The sequence below is a fragment of the Primulina tabacum genome, chromosome 10 (genome assembly GCF_025594145.1).
Source record: "Primulina tabacum isolate GXHZ01 chromosome 10, ASM2559414v2, whole genome shotgun sequence".
Classification (NCBI taxonomy): domain Eukaryota; kingdom Viridiplantae; phylum Streptophyta; class Magnoliopsida; order Lamiales; family Gesneriaceae; genus Primulina; species Primulina tabacum.
In genome coordinates this window covers 24,173,847-24,189,574 of record NC_134559.1, presented here as the reverse complement: position 1 = coordinate 24,189,574, position 15,728 = coordinate 24,173,847, and the positions used below count along the sequence as shown (strand labels likewise).

Genomic DNA, 15,728 nt, shown 5'->3' with positions numbered 1-15,728 from the left:
GATCTAGAATTCCTTTGATATCTGTATTGTTTATGACTCGATTAATACAGAAAGGAGCAGATGGTATCCTTATGTATTCAGTAGATGTACTGAAATCGAGCCTAGCATCGGCAGATTTTCCAGTAATGTACGAGTTGGCGGATATTTGCCCAGATAAGATTTCAGATTTGCTTTATATCAGAAAGATAGATTTCAGAATTGAATTGAGACCAGGTACTGTTTATTGTTTTAGAATTCAATACAGAATGATATTGAATGTCCAGAATGACACTGAATGAATTGAAAGAATTACAAGATCAGTAGAAGAGTACCGACTAGGAGTTACATCTGATTTAGTGTTTCTCTTTGGCATATTTCAGTATGTTCAGAGATATTCTGATGATTTCATGCTCGTTGTATCTATGATATTTTGATATATTCGCAGCATCTGATTGATTGAATCGAATAACTGAAGATTGAATGGAATATTCTGAGAACTGTGATTATGGTATACAGAAATTATTCAAATATGAATTCTACTGGAAACAGATTGTATTCAGAGTATGCGATATCTGAAGTTAGTATACCGATTGTTCTTGACACAGTTAAAATTGTGATCAGTGACTGAGAACGATACCGATATCAGAAATATCAGAGAATTTATTTTGTCAGAGTGGGCAGATTATATATCCGAGTATGTTTTGAACTGCTTGAGAATTGTTAGCTTCTAGATCAGTATAGATTATTGACATTCCGAATCTGATTTGATAGTACGGTTATTCTGAGTCAGTGTTTGATACAGATTATTCAAACCGAATCAGAACTGAATTCAAGAATTACGGCAGTTCAGAGATTTAACTAGAATGTCCAGAACTTAATTTCGATAATCAGAGCAGAGCATCGATCATGATGACAGATATGTGATTTTTACTGTATGAAAATGATTATCTTGTAATGTCAAATGTTTCAGAATTGTACAACAGAATTTGATATCGATAATCAGAACCGAATACCAGGTAGGTATTTTTCTTTAATTTATATTATTAACTGATTGTTTATACCAAATAGTTCGAATTGGAAATGACAGATAGGGTCAGAAGCGCACATAAATGGATTCAGTAGTCGTTCAGGTAACAGAACGTATATGATAATTCGAACAGATAGTTTTGATATAGACATATTAAATCAGTTGTGACAGAATTGGTACTGAAATGTTGGCAGAACTTGTATTGAAATGTCTGAATTGCCAATAAATGAAGACAGAAAGATAGAAATCAAAAGATTTATTACAGAATTTGTATATTTCTGACTAGACATGGGGAGTATACTTCGATGAATTTCGTAATGAGATCACTGCAATACTTTCCAGATTGTGATATAATATGATTGTGATTGACAGATTATTCAATCTATATCTATTATTTTGTACCAGATAACGTACAAACATGACCAAATGACACAGATCGATGTCAGAAAAGTGGTCAGAATAACTAGAATGACGAAGTAGAGTATATCAGATTGTGATTTTGCTTGATTTTGTGCTTTTGGCAGAATGTATAGCATGATTTTATCTATGGTTTATAGATTGACGGATAGTTGGAGTGAACTATCTAGATACTGAAGGATATCCAGGAACTATAGTGCTGGATTTTAGCACTAGTGACCTGATGTCTTGTCACTTTATGAATTACTGTATGATGATAGCTATCAAACGAGTATTAGATAGCCACAGATAAGACATTGTACAATGAGTACGGCAGATTTCCGCTGAATGGGAATGATATTACGGTGAAATTTGAGATTGAATTTGATAACAGCTGATGATATTGATTTGGTATGAGCCGTTAATTGGTATATACGGATGTTGTATAGCCAGTATTTGCAAGTAATTTTATCAGAATGAATTTTCTGAAGTAACCTCTATTGTACATTCCATCTTTATCTGATTTGATTGCCTGTGATTTCGAGGACGAAATCATATCTTAGAGGGGGAGAAATGTAATGCCCGAGATTTTATACCGTGTTAAATTACGATTATTGATTTTTAATCGAGATAATTATGAAAGGGCTAACCGAGACACGAAATGAGATCACGGGTGAAAAGTGATGTGCGAGGACAGTAGCATCGGCGCACATGCGCGACCGGATGCGCGCACATGCGCCAAACAGGCAGAAGACCTCGCGCATATGCGCGGAAGATGTCGCGCATATGCGCGAAGCCTATGCGAGTAACTCCAGAGAGTCTCGCGCATATGCGCGGAGATGAGTCGCGCATATGCGCGAGGCGATGTGCAGGATATATGCGGAGACAGTAGGTCTCGCGCATATGTGCGATGTCAGTGCGCGCATATGCGCGAGTAGTCCAGGAGCCGGACAGTGCTTTCGGCGCATATGCGCGGATTTTGGGCGCGCATATACGCGTGGCATGCAAAACGTAAGATTGCCACTTGGCTTATTGCATGAACGTGTATATTTATATATATATATGTTTAAAAACGTTATAATCCTTCAGAAACGGGAAATCGAGAGAAACGCTATCAAAATTTTCCTGGAAGCTTAGAATCGCGATTGTGTAAAATCCGTCCGTTAGATTTTAAATTCAACTTCGGTACTGTGTTCCTATCGACGCAGGCTATAACTGGAAGTAAGTTTTACTACGTTTTGACATGTTTTGAAATTATGATGTTGTCAGAATTAAATGGAATTCATATAGGATGTTCTTGACATGTTAGACATCATAGAATCGAAGTCAGATTAAAGAATAGACTGTTTATGAAATTGGTATGAATTTCAGAGTTGATTTAGTTGAGATTCTATATCAGAATTGTGTTATTATTCAGATTATGAGTTGTACTGATACTGGTTATGAATTCTGGTATTATATCTGTGATGTTGAGATAGACGGGGTTATCGTGACTGTATTGTTATGCCGTCGAAACATCAGTAGATTGATATTGATCAGATTCAGTATTGATTGAGATTGATCAGATTCAGTAATGATTTCGATTGTATCGTGATATCATTGATATGAATTAGATTGTACCTTGTTCAGATATGGATCAGACTATATACCGATTTGAGTATTGATCAGAACGGGTCTTGAACTGAGTTATATACTGATATGGTATTTATATGATTGTAATTATCAGATTGGATATGGACAGAGCTGACTTCAATACTTCGTCTTCATCAGATCGGGAAGAGAAAGGTATAAATAAATGTTGATTCGGGATTGCACAACTCGAGTTAGGTTTGACTTGAGTTTCCCAAAATCACATACGTTACTTTATTGCATTGATATTTGCAGATTATCAGATTGATATGTTTAGTCTATTGAATTATAGCAGAGCCAGAGTTTGAGTTTAGGGCAGATCAGCCTAGCTAGGGCAGAACCGCCGAGTCTTTGTCAGAACCGCGTAGACTCTAGACTTACGGTGTATCGATGAGCTTAGATGTAGATCGACGTCTATTGTAGACATTCGATACAGCATACCAAAGTCTAAATTAGATCAGGATCCCTATATTAGAATGAGAGATGAGTCGAGTCTTAGATATCGAGACTAGAACTTGATTTACAGATTTGTATTGATTTATGTTTCGTAGATTACGATTCAGATATTATTTACAGATTGGTATTGATACATGTTGTTTGATTATACTACATGTGATAAGATATAATTCATGCTTTTATGTTAATTCAGTTAACTGCATGTATACATTATTTATACTGGGATTTATTCTCACCGGAGTATCCGGCTGTTGTCTTGTTTGTATGTGTGCATGACAACAGGTGGGGCAAGATCGGGGTCAAGAAGATGATGAGAGAAGACGAGTTTAGAGTGGTGATTCTGGACTTATTGTAGACTTGGTTTAATACTTGAAATTTAGTAGGGAACCTTAGACTAGTTTGAATAATTGTTGTACATTATTGTACTTCTATACTGAGATGTATATTAGTTAAATTCCACTACGTTCCGCACTTATATTTTAAAAAGAAAAATTTTTAGACCCTGTTTATCTTAATTGATAATTAAATCCCAAAGATGATTAAGATGATGATTAGCGTCCGGATCCCCACATGTTGCGCGCTATTTCTGGTATAAAGCAAATGACAAAATGAAAGCTAGTTTATTTTTGGTACATGTACATTTGATGAGAATTAAACCTCACCAACTTCCAGAATCAAACCTTATTTTCCTCATTTCATTACTCCTACTGCTTTTGTTTTACCAAGTGTTGTTGATTGTTTCCGCATTAAATTAGTAGTTTGCCGCTCTTAGCAAGAACGAGATTAGCTTCTAACTGCTCAAAATAGTTGGGAGCACCTATTACATAAGTAGAAGAAAACGAAAGCTGGTTCTATTTATTCACCTCCTCTAAACATTTAGTCGATCATCACATACATGCATATAAAGAAAGATATTTTTAAGATATGATAAATATAGATAAAATGACAATTTAATAAAATAGTTTTAATAACATTTTTTATTGAATAAAAATAATATATTTTGTAATTTGAAAAAATGATATTTTTGGTTTATCAAAAAATATATTAAGATACAACAATTAGTTACTCGTTTGCTGTAAGTCTTCTAATTTACAAGTGCACTAGCGCACGTATTGCATAGCTGTATATTTTTTTCTAGTTAATTTGATCTATATTAAAATACGGGTAATATCATGGTTGTCAAATAGATCATATCATTATCTAAAAAATTACCAAAGATTAAACTGTAATTTGAATTGTTGAAATTTTAATAGCTATATCATATAAGTACAAATTTGGAAAAAAATTTGGTGTCATCTTTTGTTTCAATTAGACATATTCTTTATACGTTGTATAGATTCTTTAAATATAAAAGTGTATATATATATATACATATATATAACTAAACAATAATATAGATTATCATTACAACAATCGGTATTGCTACTTTGTTTTTGATAAAAAAAGAATTGGTTAAATAATTGTACAAAGGTGCTACGTAATAGTAGTTGTATTTTTATTTATTATTATAAGATTTATTTATTATTATAAGATTAAATATTATTATGTCGACCTCATCGAGCACACCTCATATAATATCAAAAGAATACGTCCTTATGCAAAGACTTTATTGGACACGTCGATTGTGGCACGGAAACAAATCAAATTTTGTTTTAAAATGTGAAATAGAAATTCCAAAAGTATATGTTAATAATATATAATATTAGAGTATGTACGCTTTCATGTATCTATATCTTTGAGATATAGGTATGTAGACAGGTCGATTCCGTAATAAACACAGTGAAAAGTAATACTTTTAACGTAAAAATTGAAACAAAAATTTGTTTAACAAAATTAACGGTCGATCTTATATGAAAATTTTGCTGAGAAAGGAAGGATACAAAGATTAGACATAAATATAATATAAAATACATAAAAAAAAGTTATACTCTTGGTCTTGCAAATTGCAATTTTTTCATTTTTGATCTTGTTAGTAATAGATTTGCAGTTTAATCATATAACTTGCATTTATTTTTTTATTTTTCCTCATATTATGATTAATTTTATTTTTAGTGTTGTAGTTTGTATTTTTTACTTTCGTTTTTATTTTTACCACAGTCTATCATATTTGTCGATAAAAAAAGACCAAAAATAGAGAGGAAAAAACATACAAGTTAAATGATCAAAAATTGAAAAAAAATATTAATTACAAAACTAAAATGAAAATTCAGACCAAAAAAAAAAGAAAAACAAGTTACATAAATAAAATGACAAATTAATCATTAACATGATTAAAAAAATTAAAATTTAAGATTTTAAAAACGTTTTTTTTATATAATAGTATTTGAGGTTATGACTAATTTGATTAATCAATTTTAGAATTGAAAAGTATGGATTCTCGGATAATATACGTTTTGGTGACGGCCAAGTTTGACTTATGAAAATCAATAGAAAACTAGTCTACGTAAAACAGCAGGCATGTAGAATAATATTATGTTGACCTCATCGACCACACCTTAAATAATATCGAAAGGATACATCCTTGTCCAAATACTTTATTCGACACTTCCATTGTCGCACGGTACCAAATGAAAATTAAATAGAAAAATGCAAAAGTATATGTGAATAACATATTATTATATTACACAAGGCGGTTTCACAAACATATCGATCTCTTTGATATATATGTACGCAGACGAGTCGATCCGATCCATCTATAAATAGAATGAAAATTAATATTTTTGACAGAAATCTCAATCGGTCGGAAACGAGAAGAAGATTTTAAATTGCTAGAGCATTGTTGGCCAACCTTACAATTCTCCGGTTATCCTCTCTTCTGAGAAACATGGTGAAGCCAATTACTTGCAAACTTCATGCTATTGTGATACCACTTCCTTACCAAGGCCATATCAACCCAGCCATCGCTTTGGCAATCAAACTCGCTTCCAAAGGAATCACGGTAACGTTCATCCACACACAATACATTCACCACACGCTCACTCGAACCCATCACGATCATAAGACGGTCGGAAATGAAGTCGATTTCTTCTCGGAAGCACGAAAATCCGGGCTCGACATACGCTACAGCACGGTCAGCGATGGCTTCCCGTTGGATTTCGATCGGGGCCTTCATTTCGAAGGCTTCTGGGAGTCCTTCTTACGAGATTTCCCGGCTCGGGTGGATGAATTCATAGGGAACATGATCCGTCGGAGTGATCCATCTTCGAAGTGTTTCTTGATTGCGGACACTTTCTTTTCGTGGTCCCCGAAGATTGCTGAAAAGCATAGCCTCGTAAATGTTTCGTTTTGGACGCAAACAGCGTTGGCACTCTCCATTGGGTATCACTTGGATCTGCTGTCTCAAAATGGCCACTTCCCAACTAAAGGTTAGACAATTTTCTATTATTGGAGTTTGGATCTTGCAAGTTACCTTGAATTGGATTTTGATAATTAAATGCAAGTGTTATTTAAACTTCAAAATATGTTAATCACACTCCATTTCACCTATTTATTTTATAAAGTGACTTCCGATCCATACATGTTTTCTTCCTAATTTTGTAAAGCCAGTTGATCTATTTAAAATTTACGTACTTTCCAAGTTTAGGGTCATAATATTACATAAAAGCGCCATGTTTTACTAAATTTTCAAATGTTAACCAATCATTTTTCATGTATTCGTGTCCATTATTGAAGTAGTTTTTTTTCTTGGTGTAATAGACAATGTTGAGGAAGAAATAACGTACCTACCTGGAATTGAGGCAATAACCACAAAAGACTTGATGGCTAATTTAAAGGAATCGGAAACAACAAAACAAGCGCAAATAATTTCAATCAAGGCATTTGAAGAGGTGAAGAAGGCAGATTTTATCTTACTCAACACAGTGGAAGAGCTCGAATTTCACGCTCTCTCAGCTCTCAACCAGCTACAGCCTTCTTGTGCGGTCGGCCCTGTAAATTTCATCAGAGATTGTACTCCACCTACAATCACCAAGAGTTTATGGGCTGAATCCGACTGCGAAAAATGGCTCCAATCGAAGCCTCCGGGATCGGTTCTGTACGTCTCATTCGGCAGTCTGGCTCAGATCAGTAAGCAAGAAGTTCAAGAAATAGCATACGGACTTCTACTTAGTGAAGTAAACTTTATATGGATAGTTCGAGCTGATATTGTGGGCTTCGATTCAGCGCACGCTTTACCGGATGGATTCGAAGATGATGCTAAAGATAAAGGGTTGATTGTCCCGTGGTGTGATCAGATCAACGTTCTTTCGAACCCTGCAGTTGGATTGTTTTTGACTCATTGTGGCTGGAATTCGGTAGTCGAGAGTATTTGGTGTGGCGTTCCGATGATTTGTCATCCGTTTTTATTTGATCAACCTACGAATATGAAATTGATAGTTGAAGATTTTAAGGTTGGCATTAAACTTTCAGATGGAGTTTCGGTTCACAGGGAAGAAGTTGCAAGAAAGATAAAAAATTTGATGAGTGAACCCGTTCGACTGAGGCAGAGGCAGGAAGTGGATAAAGCGAAGATAATATTGCACAATGCAATAGAAGTTAATGGATCCTCGGACAGAAATTTGGATCAATTCATTCAGGATTTGAAGAACAAAATTTGTTCTTGAAACGATGATGTTTCTCGGCATGAGCCGAACTTTAAAAGTCATAGAGGTCATTCAATCGATTGAGTTTGTTCACAATTTTTTCTGTTACCTAGGTTTTTTGAAACGATTCGACAAAATTATATTATTGGTCATGTAATTTGTAATTTTTTCGCTTATTGTCTTGTTAATAATGAATTTACATTTTTAATCATTTTATTTTTCATTTTTGCTCGTGATGAATTTTTATTTTTAGTGTTGTAATTCGTTTTTTTTTTTTTTAAATTTTTGTTCCTATCTTGACTAGAGTCTATCATATTTGACAATAAAAAAAGACAAAAAATGAAAAAAAAACCATACAAGTTAAAGGACAAAAAAAAAAAAAAATACATGCTACAAGACTAAAAATTAAAGTTCATATAATATAATCAAAAATGAAAAAAAAAAACTGCTAACAATAATCTCATATTAAATCTGTTTAAACTTGTAAAACTTGTAACTTTGACTTTATTTTTTGTCACCATTTAAAAATGTAATAAACAAAACTAAAAATCGAAGAAGTTTAAAAAAATCATTATTTCCTTTAAAATTTTAGAGCTTTGTTAGCCAACCGAACATCAGTTCCCCACTTATCGTTTCCTCCTCCCTCCTCTGAAAGAAACATGGCGAAGCCAACTTGCAAACTTCATGCTATTGTCATCCCAGTTCCTTACCAAGGCCATATCAACCCAGCCATCGCTTTAGCAATCAAACTCGCTTCCAAGGGCATCACGGTAACGTTCATCCACACTCGATATGTTCATGACACACTCACTAAAATCCATCATTATAACACCAGAAACGAAGTTGATTTCTTTTCCGAAGCGCGGAAATCTGGACTCGACATACGTTACAGCACGATCAGCGACGGCTTCCCGATGGATTTCGACCGGGGCCTTCATTACGATGTCTTCTGGGAGTCCCTCTTACGAGATTTCCCGGCTCGGGTCGACGAATTTGTAGGGAACATGATCCTGTTCGATCCATCTTCGACTTTTTTCTTGATCGTTGACACTTTTTTCTCGTGGTCTACGACGATTGCGAAAAAGTACAGCCTCGTAAATGTTTCGTTTTGGACACAAACAGCGTTGGCTCTTTCCATTGGGTATCACCTGGATCTCCTGTCTGAAAATGGCCACTTGCCCACTAAAGGTTAGAGGATGTTTCTATTCTTCTTTCTCTTCTTCATTTTCTACATAAAAAGGTTTATTCTTTCGTGTAACCTGCATCCGCACGACTTGGGTAAATAACCTTTTCCTTTTTCCACAATAAATAACCTATTTTGTTTCGGGTTTCGGTTTACTGGATTTTAAAAGTTTTGGTTTGGTGAACTGACTTCGATTCGATTTTTTTTTTTTCGCGTTTTTGTCTTTTTTTATTGGAATTATATGACACCTAAAAATATTAGGTAACATCGGATATTAGTGCCTGGAGGCGGGCCACTTGAGTAAATACAATTTTTTGTCCACTTTAACTTTTTTTTTTTTATTTCGAGTTTCGATCCACTAAATTTTCAGAGTTTAGTTTCGGTGTTCTTTTCCTGGATTTTTTTTCATATTTGAGTGGCAAATTTTGAAAACTCGATGAACCAAAACCCGATTAACGAGTTAATGAGCCAAAAAAATATTTTCCACGCGACTTGTTATATGTGAAATGGACCACTATAAATTCTTGAATTTTCTATTATTTTAGCCATATCAAGTAATTAAAACACAGTTTTCTAATCCAAAACTGGACGTTCTTTTCATTTTTTCGTTGATTAAGATTCATAAAAAGGAAAAAAGTTTGAATGAGTAGATATCTGATCAAAAATCCACTTTTAATTTAGGACGATTTATACACAAATTACCGTTTCCAATTTAAAACTCATATAAAATTGCAAAACATGCATTTGCATTGTGACTACACCGTTGAAATAACTGGTTGTTCGTTACCGACATATTTTAATTCTATTTTTGCTATTTTTGTCACGTCCCAAGACTGAGCTTAGTCGAAATCGACGTTGTTAAACGATAACATAATCGTCAAACAACAAGATTCGTAGTTTAATATAAACCAAAATTAGTCTATTTCATAATTAAATCAAAATAATATTGTCTTACAGCGATAAATTCCCAAAACCAAATAAAATGTGCGTAAACGTTATACAACTTGAATCAAAACTTAGGAAAAACATAAGCGAGTAATCTTCATGTCTCGAAACTTCATCACCAACCCCAAAATATGTCTTGTTCATCCTCGTCTACTTGATCTTCGTTCTTATCTGGAGAGAGTGGAGCAAGGTGTGAGTGTTTGGGGACACACTCAGCAAGTGGAGGCCGATCGATTACCACAAATACATATTGAGATAGATTTAAAATACATATCCTAAGCAGACTTTCAAAACTTAGTATATCGACTTATCATATGAGAATATTAACAAAATCAGAATCGAAATGTGGAACAGAGCTTATCAGAACAAATCATAAACAGATCAAATCAGAACGAATGAAACACAGTTATTCATCTCTTTATCCATTGTCAAATTATCTCCCACATGTTAGTCGTCTAAAAGATGAGGTCGGAACACAGTTTTATACCCACTGATGGGGGGCAGACATAATTTACAATCTTCATTCCATAAGCAACTCAAATCATAACAGTGTATTACATAATCAAATTCATCAAACAGAACATATCATAATTTTGAATGGAATCAGAAGAATTAAAGGAAATTGAGAACATAATAAACATATAGTACATCGATCGAGATTTTAAAATATATCGTAGCATTTTTCAAACAATAAGTAGATAGCATGTCATTTAATATATATATATATATATATATATATATATATATATATATATAAGTACACTTACAAAGAACAAGTATGTCAAACTTTATATATACAAAAACCCATTTACGAAGAATTATATATAGCAAAAGCCCACTTACTCTTGGTTCAAATGTACGATTCGAACTTAATCGATAATTAAGTAAACTTGGGTCAAACACAGACAACACTTGGGCAGCACCTCGGTCACGATTTGGACAACACTACAATGTCTGAATGCAGCCTCTCCTCTTTGCTTGAAGTGGTCGAGACTTATGAGTTATTTGAGAAGATTTTTGGTGTGGTTTTACACTAAATTAAAGCCTCTATTTATAGGCCTCCAAGGGTAAGGTGAAGGGTCACTTCATTCATTGTCATTTATCTCATCTTAAATGTTATTATTCATGGTTATTAACCTCCTCGTAATGACACATATTTATGACCATTAACCTTATAGTAAAAACACCTATTAATAGTCATTAACCTCCTCTTAGTTATCATTATTTTGCTCTTAATATGAGTAGTTTAATGGCTGATTTATTATGGTTTAAATTAGTCATAAAACAGTGATAAATGGTCAATAATGATGAGAAAATGGTTATTCAAATTTTCAATATTATGATTGCATGAGACTCGAAAATGTTGTTCCAAAATGATTTGAAATTTCCTATGACATATATAGGTCTTCTCGTTGCAAGATTTTGGGTCTTCACAATTTTAGTATTCTATTTTGTCAAATTTCGGTCTTAACATGTCGTTTTTAACTTTTTTTCAATTTTTGTTATTGTTCCTGCGTAGCATTGATGTTGTGCCAACATGGTGCTGACACGATGACGAGGTGATGTTTACGTGTCTAGTGACACATCAGCACGTAGCATGAAAAAGGACTAAACCGATAAAATTTAAAGATGGAGTATGAATATCCAAATTTAATAACACCGAGAAAACATGCGTAACAAAAATAGCTAATTTTTCTTATGATTATAAGTGATTACCAGTTTATAATATTACAAATGTATTTGTGTCCATTATTAATTCAGTTGTGTTTTAGACAACGTCGATGAAGAAATAACATACCTGCCTGGAATTGAGGCAATAAGCACAAAAGACTTGATGGCTTATTTAAAAGAATCGGAAACAACAACAAAAGCCCACTTTGTTTCAACCAAGGCATTCGAAGAGGCGAAGAAGGCCGATTTTATCTTATGTAACATAGTGGAAGAACTGGAATTTCACGCCCTCTCAGCTCTCAAACAGAAACAACCAACTTATGCGGTTGGCCCTGTAAATTTCATCAGAGATTGTACACCTCCTACAATCACCAGGAGTTTATGGGCTGAATCCGACTGCGAACAATGGCTCCAATCAAAGCGTCCGGGATCGGTTTTGTACGTCTCATTCGGCAGCCTGGCTCAGATCAGTAAGCAAGAGATTCAAGAAATAGCATACGGGATACTACTTAGTGAAGTAAACTTCATATGGATAGTTCGAGCCGATATCGTGAGCTTTGATGAATCGCATGCTTTACCGGATGGATTCGAAGATGATGCTAAAGATAAAGGGTTGATTGTTCCATGGTGTGATCAAATCAACGTTCTTTCGAACCCCGCAGTTGGATTGTTTTTGACTCATTGTGGCTGGAATTCGATGGTCGAGAGTATTTGGTGTGGCGTTCCGATGATTTGTCATCCGTTTATATATGATCAACCTACGAATAGGAAATTGATAGTGGAAGATTTGAAGGTGGGGATTAATCTTTTAGATGGAGTTTCAGTTCATAGGGAAGAAGTTGCAGAAAAGATCAAGAATTCGATGAGTGAACCTGTTGGACTGAGGCTGAGGCAGGAAGTGGAAAAGGCAAAGATAATATCGCACAATGCAATAGAAGTAAATGGATCCTCTCACAGAAACTTGGAGCAATTCATTCAGGATTTGGAGAACAAAATTCGTTCATGAAACAAGGATGGCTATCGACCAGAGTCGAACTTTGAAAGTTAGGTCCTTCAATCAATGGGGTGTGTTCGATTGTTCATTTACTTTTCTTCATTTGTTAGCTATGTAAAATAATACATAAATATTATAATGTATTAATTGCATGTACATTAAAAATTATAAACAATGAATATAATTTTGAAAAGAATATGTGAAAGAAAGATGAGTGGAGGTACTTGGAGTGTGCAGACTGGAGTGCGGAGAGAGGAAGATGGCCTAAATTGGAATTTTGGTCCTCCAATTAGTCGAAATCAAGTTAGGTGCTATTAACTTAGCTTCTTTTTCATTTTCAATCCTTCATTTGTGCGTGAAGCACTTGTTAGAGTAGGTGCTCATCAAACCAACTTGTAGCTCGAGCTTTTATTGACTATAATATAAAAAAAACTTTATTTTAATAATATTTTATGATTTTATTCGAGCATGACATTATACTTTATCTGTATACTCATGCAAGCTGCATAGATAAAGCATTTGAATATATAATAGGTATAATGAAGTCTGCGTCGCAATGTAAGATCATGAAACTCATTAGAAAGTGTACCATATATCCCAAACATATTCCTAGTCGAATCAGCCGCTTAAAACAAAGATAAAGGTCGCTCGAGCTCGAGACTAGCATTTATGAAGTAAACTCATTGACAAGGGCATAGAGATGTTCATTCACACAGATGGATGATCACATGATGTTGGAAACTAAGTTTCGGTTGTTTGAAAAACTGACTGATCAAGAAGTTTGAAAATAACTGAACAAATATTCAAACTAACAGTTGCCTATAACTGAAGATTAATGCGCAGATTAACAAAGACAATTGAACCAGCTGAACTGAACTTACGCAAACAAATGACTGATCAGTTGGAAACTGATCAGTTGCTACATTTAGTTGTGAGCTTATCAGCTATTGCTTATCAGCTAATCTTTCAGCTGTACACGTCATCAGTTAACGTAAAGGACATTCAACCGACAACAGTACAAAGCAGACTGCAACTAATAGTGGGATCGCCGCATTTTAGAAAAGCTACAGTGTACGAATGTGAGAAGAATATTGACGTGAAAAACAACAGATATAAAGATTCAAATTATATTGATTATTACCGTTCAAGAGAAGCCTATAAATAGCAGAGAAGAGCAGTTGAAAAACAACGATTCACCATTCTATCAATCTTACTGTTACTCAGCTGAAATTCTCGCTCATATTCAAAAGAATTAGAAGCTCACACTTATCAGATATATTCGTAGCATTCTAGACTACCCTACGAGCTTTCTAGCACAAATTATCTTGTTGTAAAACCGATCTCAAAAGAGATCAGTTGTGCTAAGTACAGTTGAGAACTGTGAAACATATTGTAAACTAAGAGTTTCAGTTGTGGCATTGTTAAGTCCAAACTGAAGTGAGTCTGTACAAGTGTTTGTATTAATCAAAGTCTTTTAGTGGATGTCCTATCCTTGTGATAGAAGGGGTGACGTAGGAGTGATTGAAATCTCTGAACATCCATAAAATCTTGTGTGTTCTTATTTCAATTTTATTCTATCTATCAGTCAGTTTATTTCCGCACTTTATTGTTAACTGATTGATATCGACTGAAAAGATTACGAGTTTCAGTTTGTAGCTAAACTGACTCAACATTCGAAAAGATTGCAAAAATCGTGAGTGTTTATTCAACCCCCTCTTCTAAACACTCTTTCACCAGTAAAACGATCCTATCAAGTGGTATCAGAGCAGTTGAATCTTGTCCCAGAATATTCTTATCCACAAAATTGATCACCATGTCTTCATTCAATAAAATACCAATGTTTTCCAGAGAAGATTTCGATGACTGAAAAATCATAATGCAGGCTCACTTAGCTGCACAAGACGACGACATGCGGTATGTCATTATTGAGGGACCCATGAAAATCTTAAAAGCAAATACGTCAGTTGCAATAACTGATGGGGCAACTCATCGCATTGAGAAGCCTAGAGAGGAATGGACAACTGAAGATAAGAGGAAAACCAACCTTGACAATGTGGCTAAGGAAATCTTATATAAAACACTGGATAAAGTCACTTTCAGCAAAATCAAAATGTGCAAAACTGCTAAAGAGAAACTGTTTCAGCTTTGTGAAGGAAACGAACAAACCAAGGAGAACTAGCTATCAGTTGTTGTTCAGAAATTTGACAATATCAAGATGAAAGTTGGAGAATCCATGCACGAATATGATGAGAGGGTCAGTGGTATTATAAACGAGCTGAATGCACTTGGAAAGGTGTATTCAAACAAAGAAATAGCAGTGAAGCTGGTCGAGGTCTTCCCAAAGAGTGGGACGTCAAGACCATGGCTGTAACACCTCTGACTAGTTTTAATAAAATAGCAGCGGAATTTAAAATTTTCTTAAAAGAAAGAAGGATTTAAAATACGTTTTCATATATAATCAAAAGTATATACATGATCAATAAAATGATGCAACAAATTACAAAATATCATTTTTGTGATCATGTCCAAAATGCTAGCAAAATAGCCTTCTTCCTTCCTTCTATTATGCATATGACTCCAGCCCCAATCAACGTCCCGACTCGTCGCTCTTATCTGCATCACATGAAATAACTGAAATGAGTATAAAACTCAGCAAGTGGAACTCTTACATAACAATGGATACATAACATACTCTGTAAAACATGGCTTTGAAAACATTAAATACCATCAACTCTGAAACATAAATATCATAGCATGAATAACAATAACGATGTTATTTCTCTTTTCTCTGTTGGATTGATATCTAAATAGTATCTCCGTCTCTGTACCTATATCACATCGATATAAATCGATATTCTGTTGGGATAT

General features: G+C 34.3%; 2 protein-coding genes across 2 annotated transcripts; both read left to right on the top strand.

Annotated features, from left to right (window-relative positions):
* Positions 1 to 6,144: 6,144 nt before the first annotated feature.
* Positions 6,145 to 8,240, top strand: LOC142506197 (UDP-glycosyltransferase 86A1-like). The gene is made up of 2 exons (XM_075619377.1): positions 6,145 to 6,852; positions 7,184 to 8,240. The coding sequence occupies exons 1-2, from the start codon at positions 6,312 to 6,314 to the stop codon at positions 8,086 to 8,088; spliced, it is 1,446 nt and encodes a 481-aa protein (XP_075475492.1). The 5' UTR covers positions 6,145 to 6,311; the 3' UTR covers positions 8,089 to 8,240.
* A 406-nt stretch (positions 8,241 to 8,646) lies between these two features.
* Positions 8,647 to 13,003, top strand: LOC142505577 (UDP-glycosyltransferase 86A1-like). Its single transcript, XM_075618620.1, has 2 exons — positions 8,647 to 9,255; positions 11,968 to 13,003. The coding sequence occupies exons 1-2, from the start codon at positions 8,727 to 8,729 to the stop codon at positions 12,870 to 12,872; spliced, it is 1,434 nt and encodes a 477-aa protein (XP_075474735.1). The 5' UTR covers positions 8,647 to 8,726; the 3' UTR covers positions 12,873 to 13,003.
* The last annotated feature ends 2,725 nt before the right edge of the window (positions 13,004 to 15,728 follow it).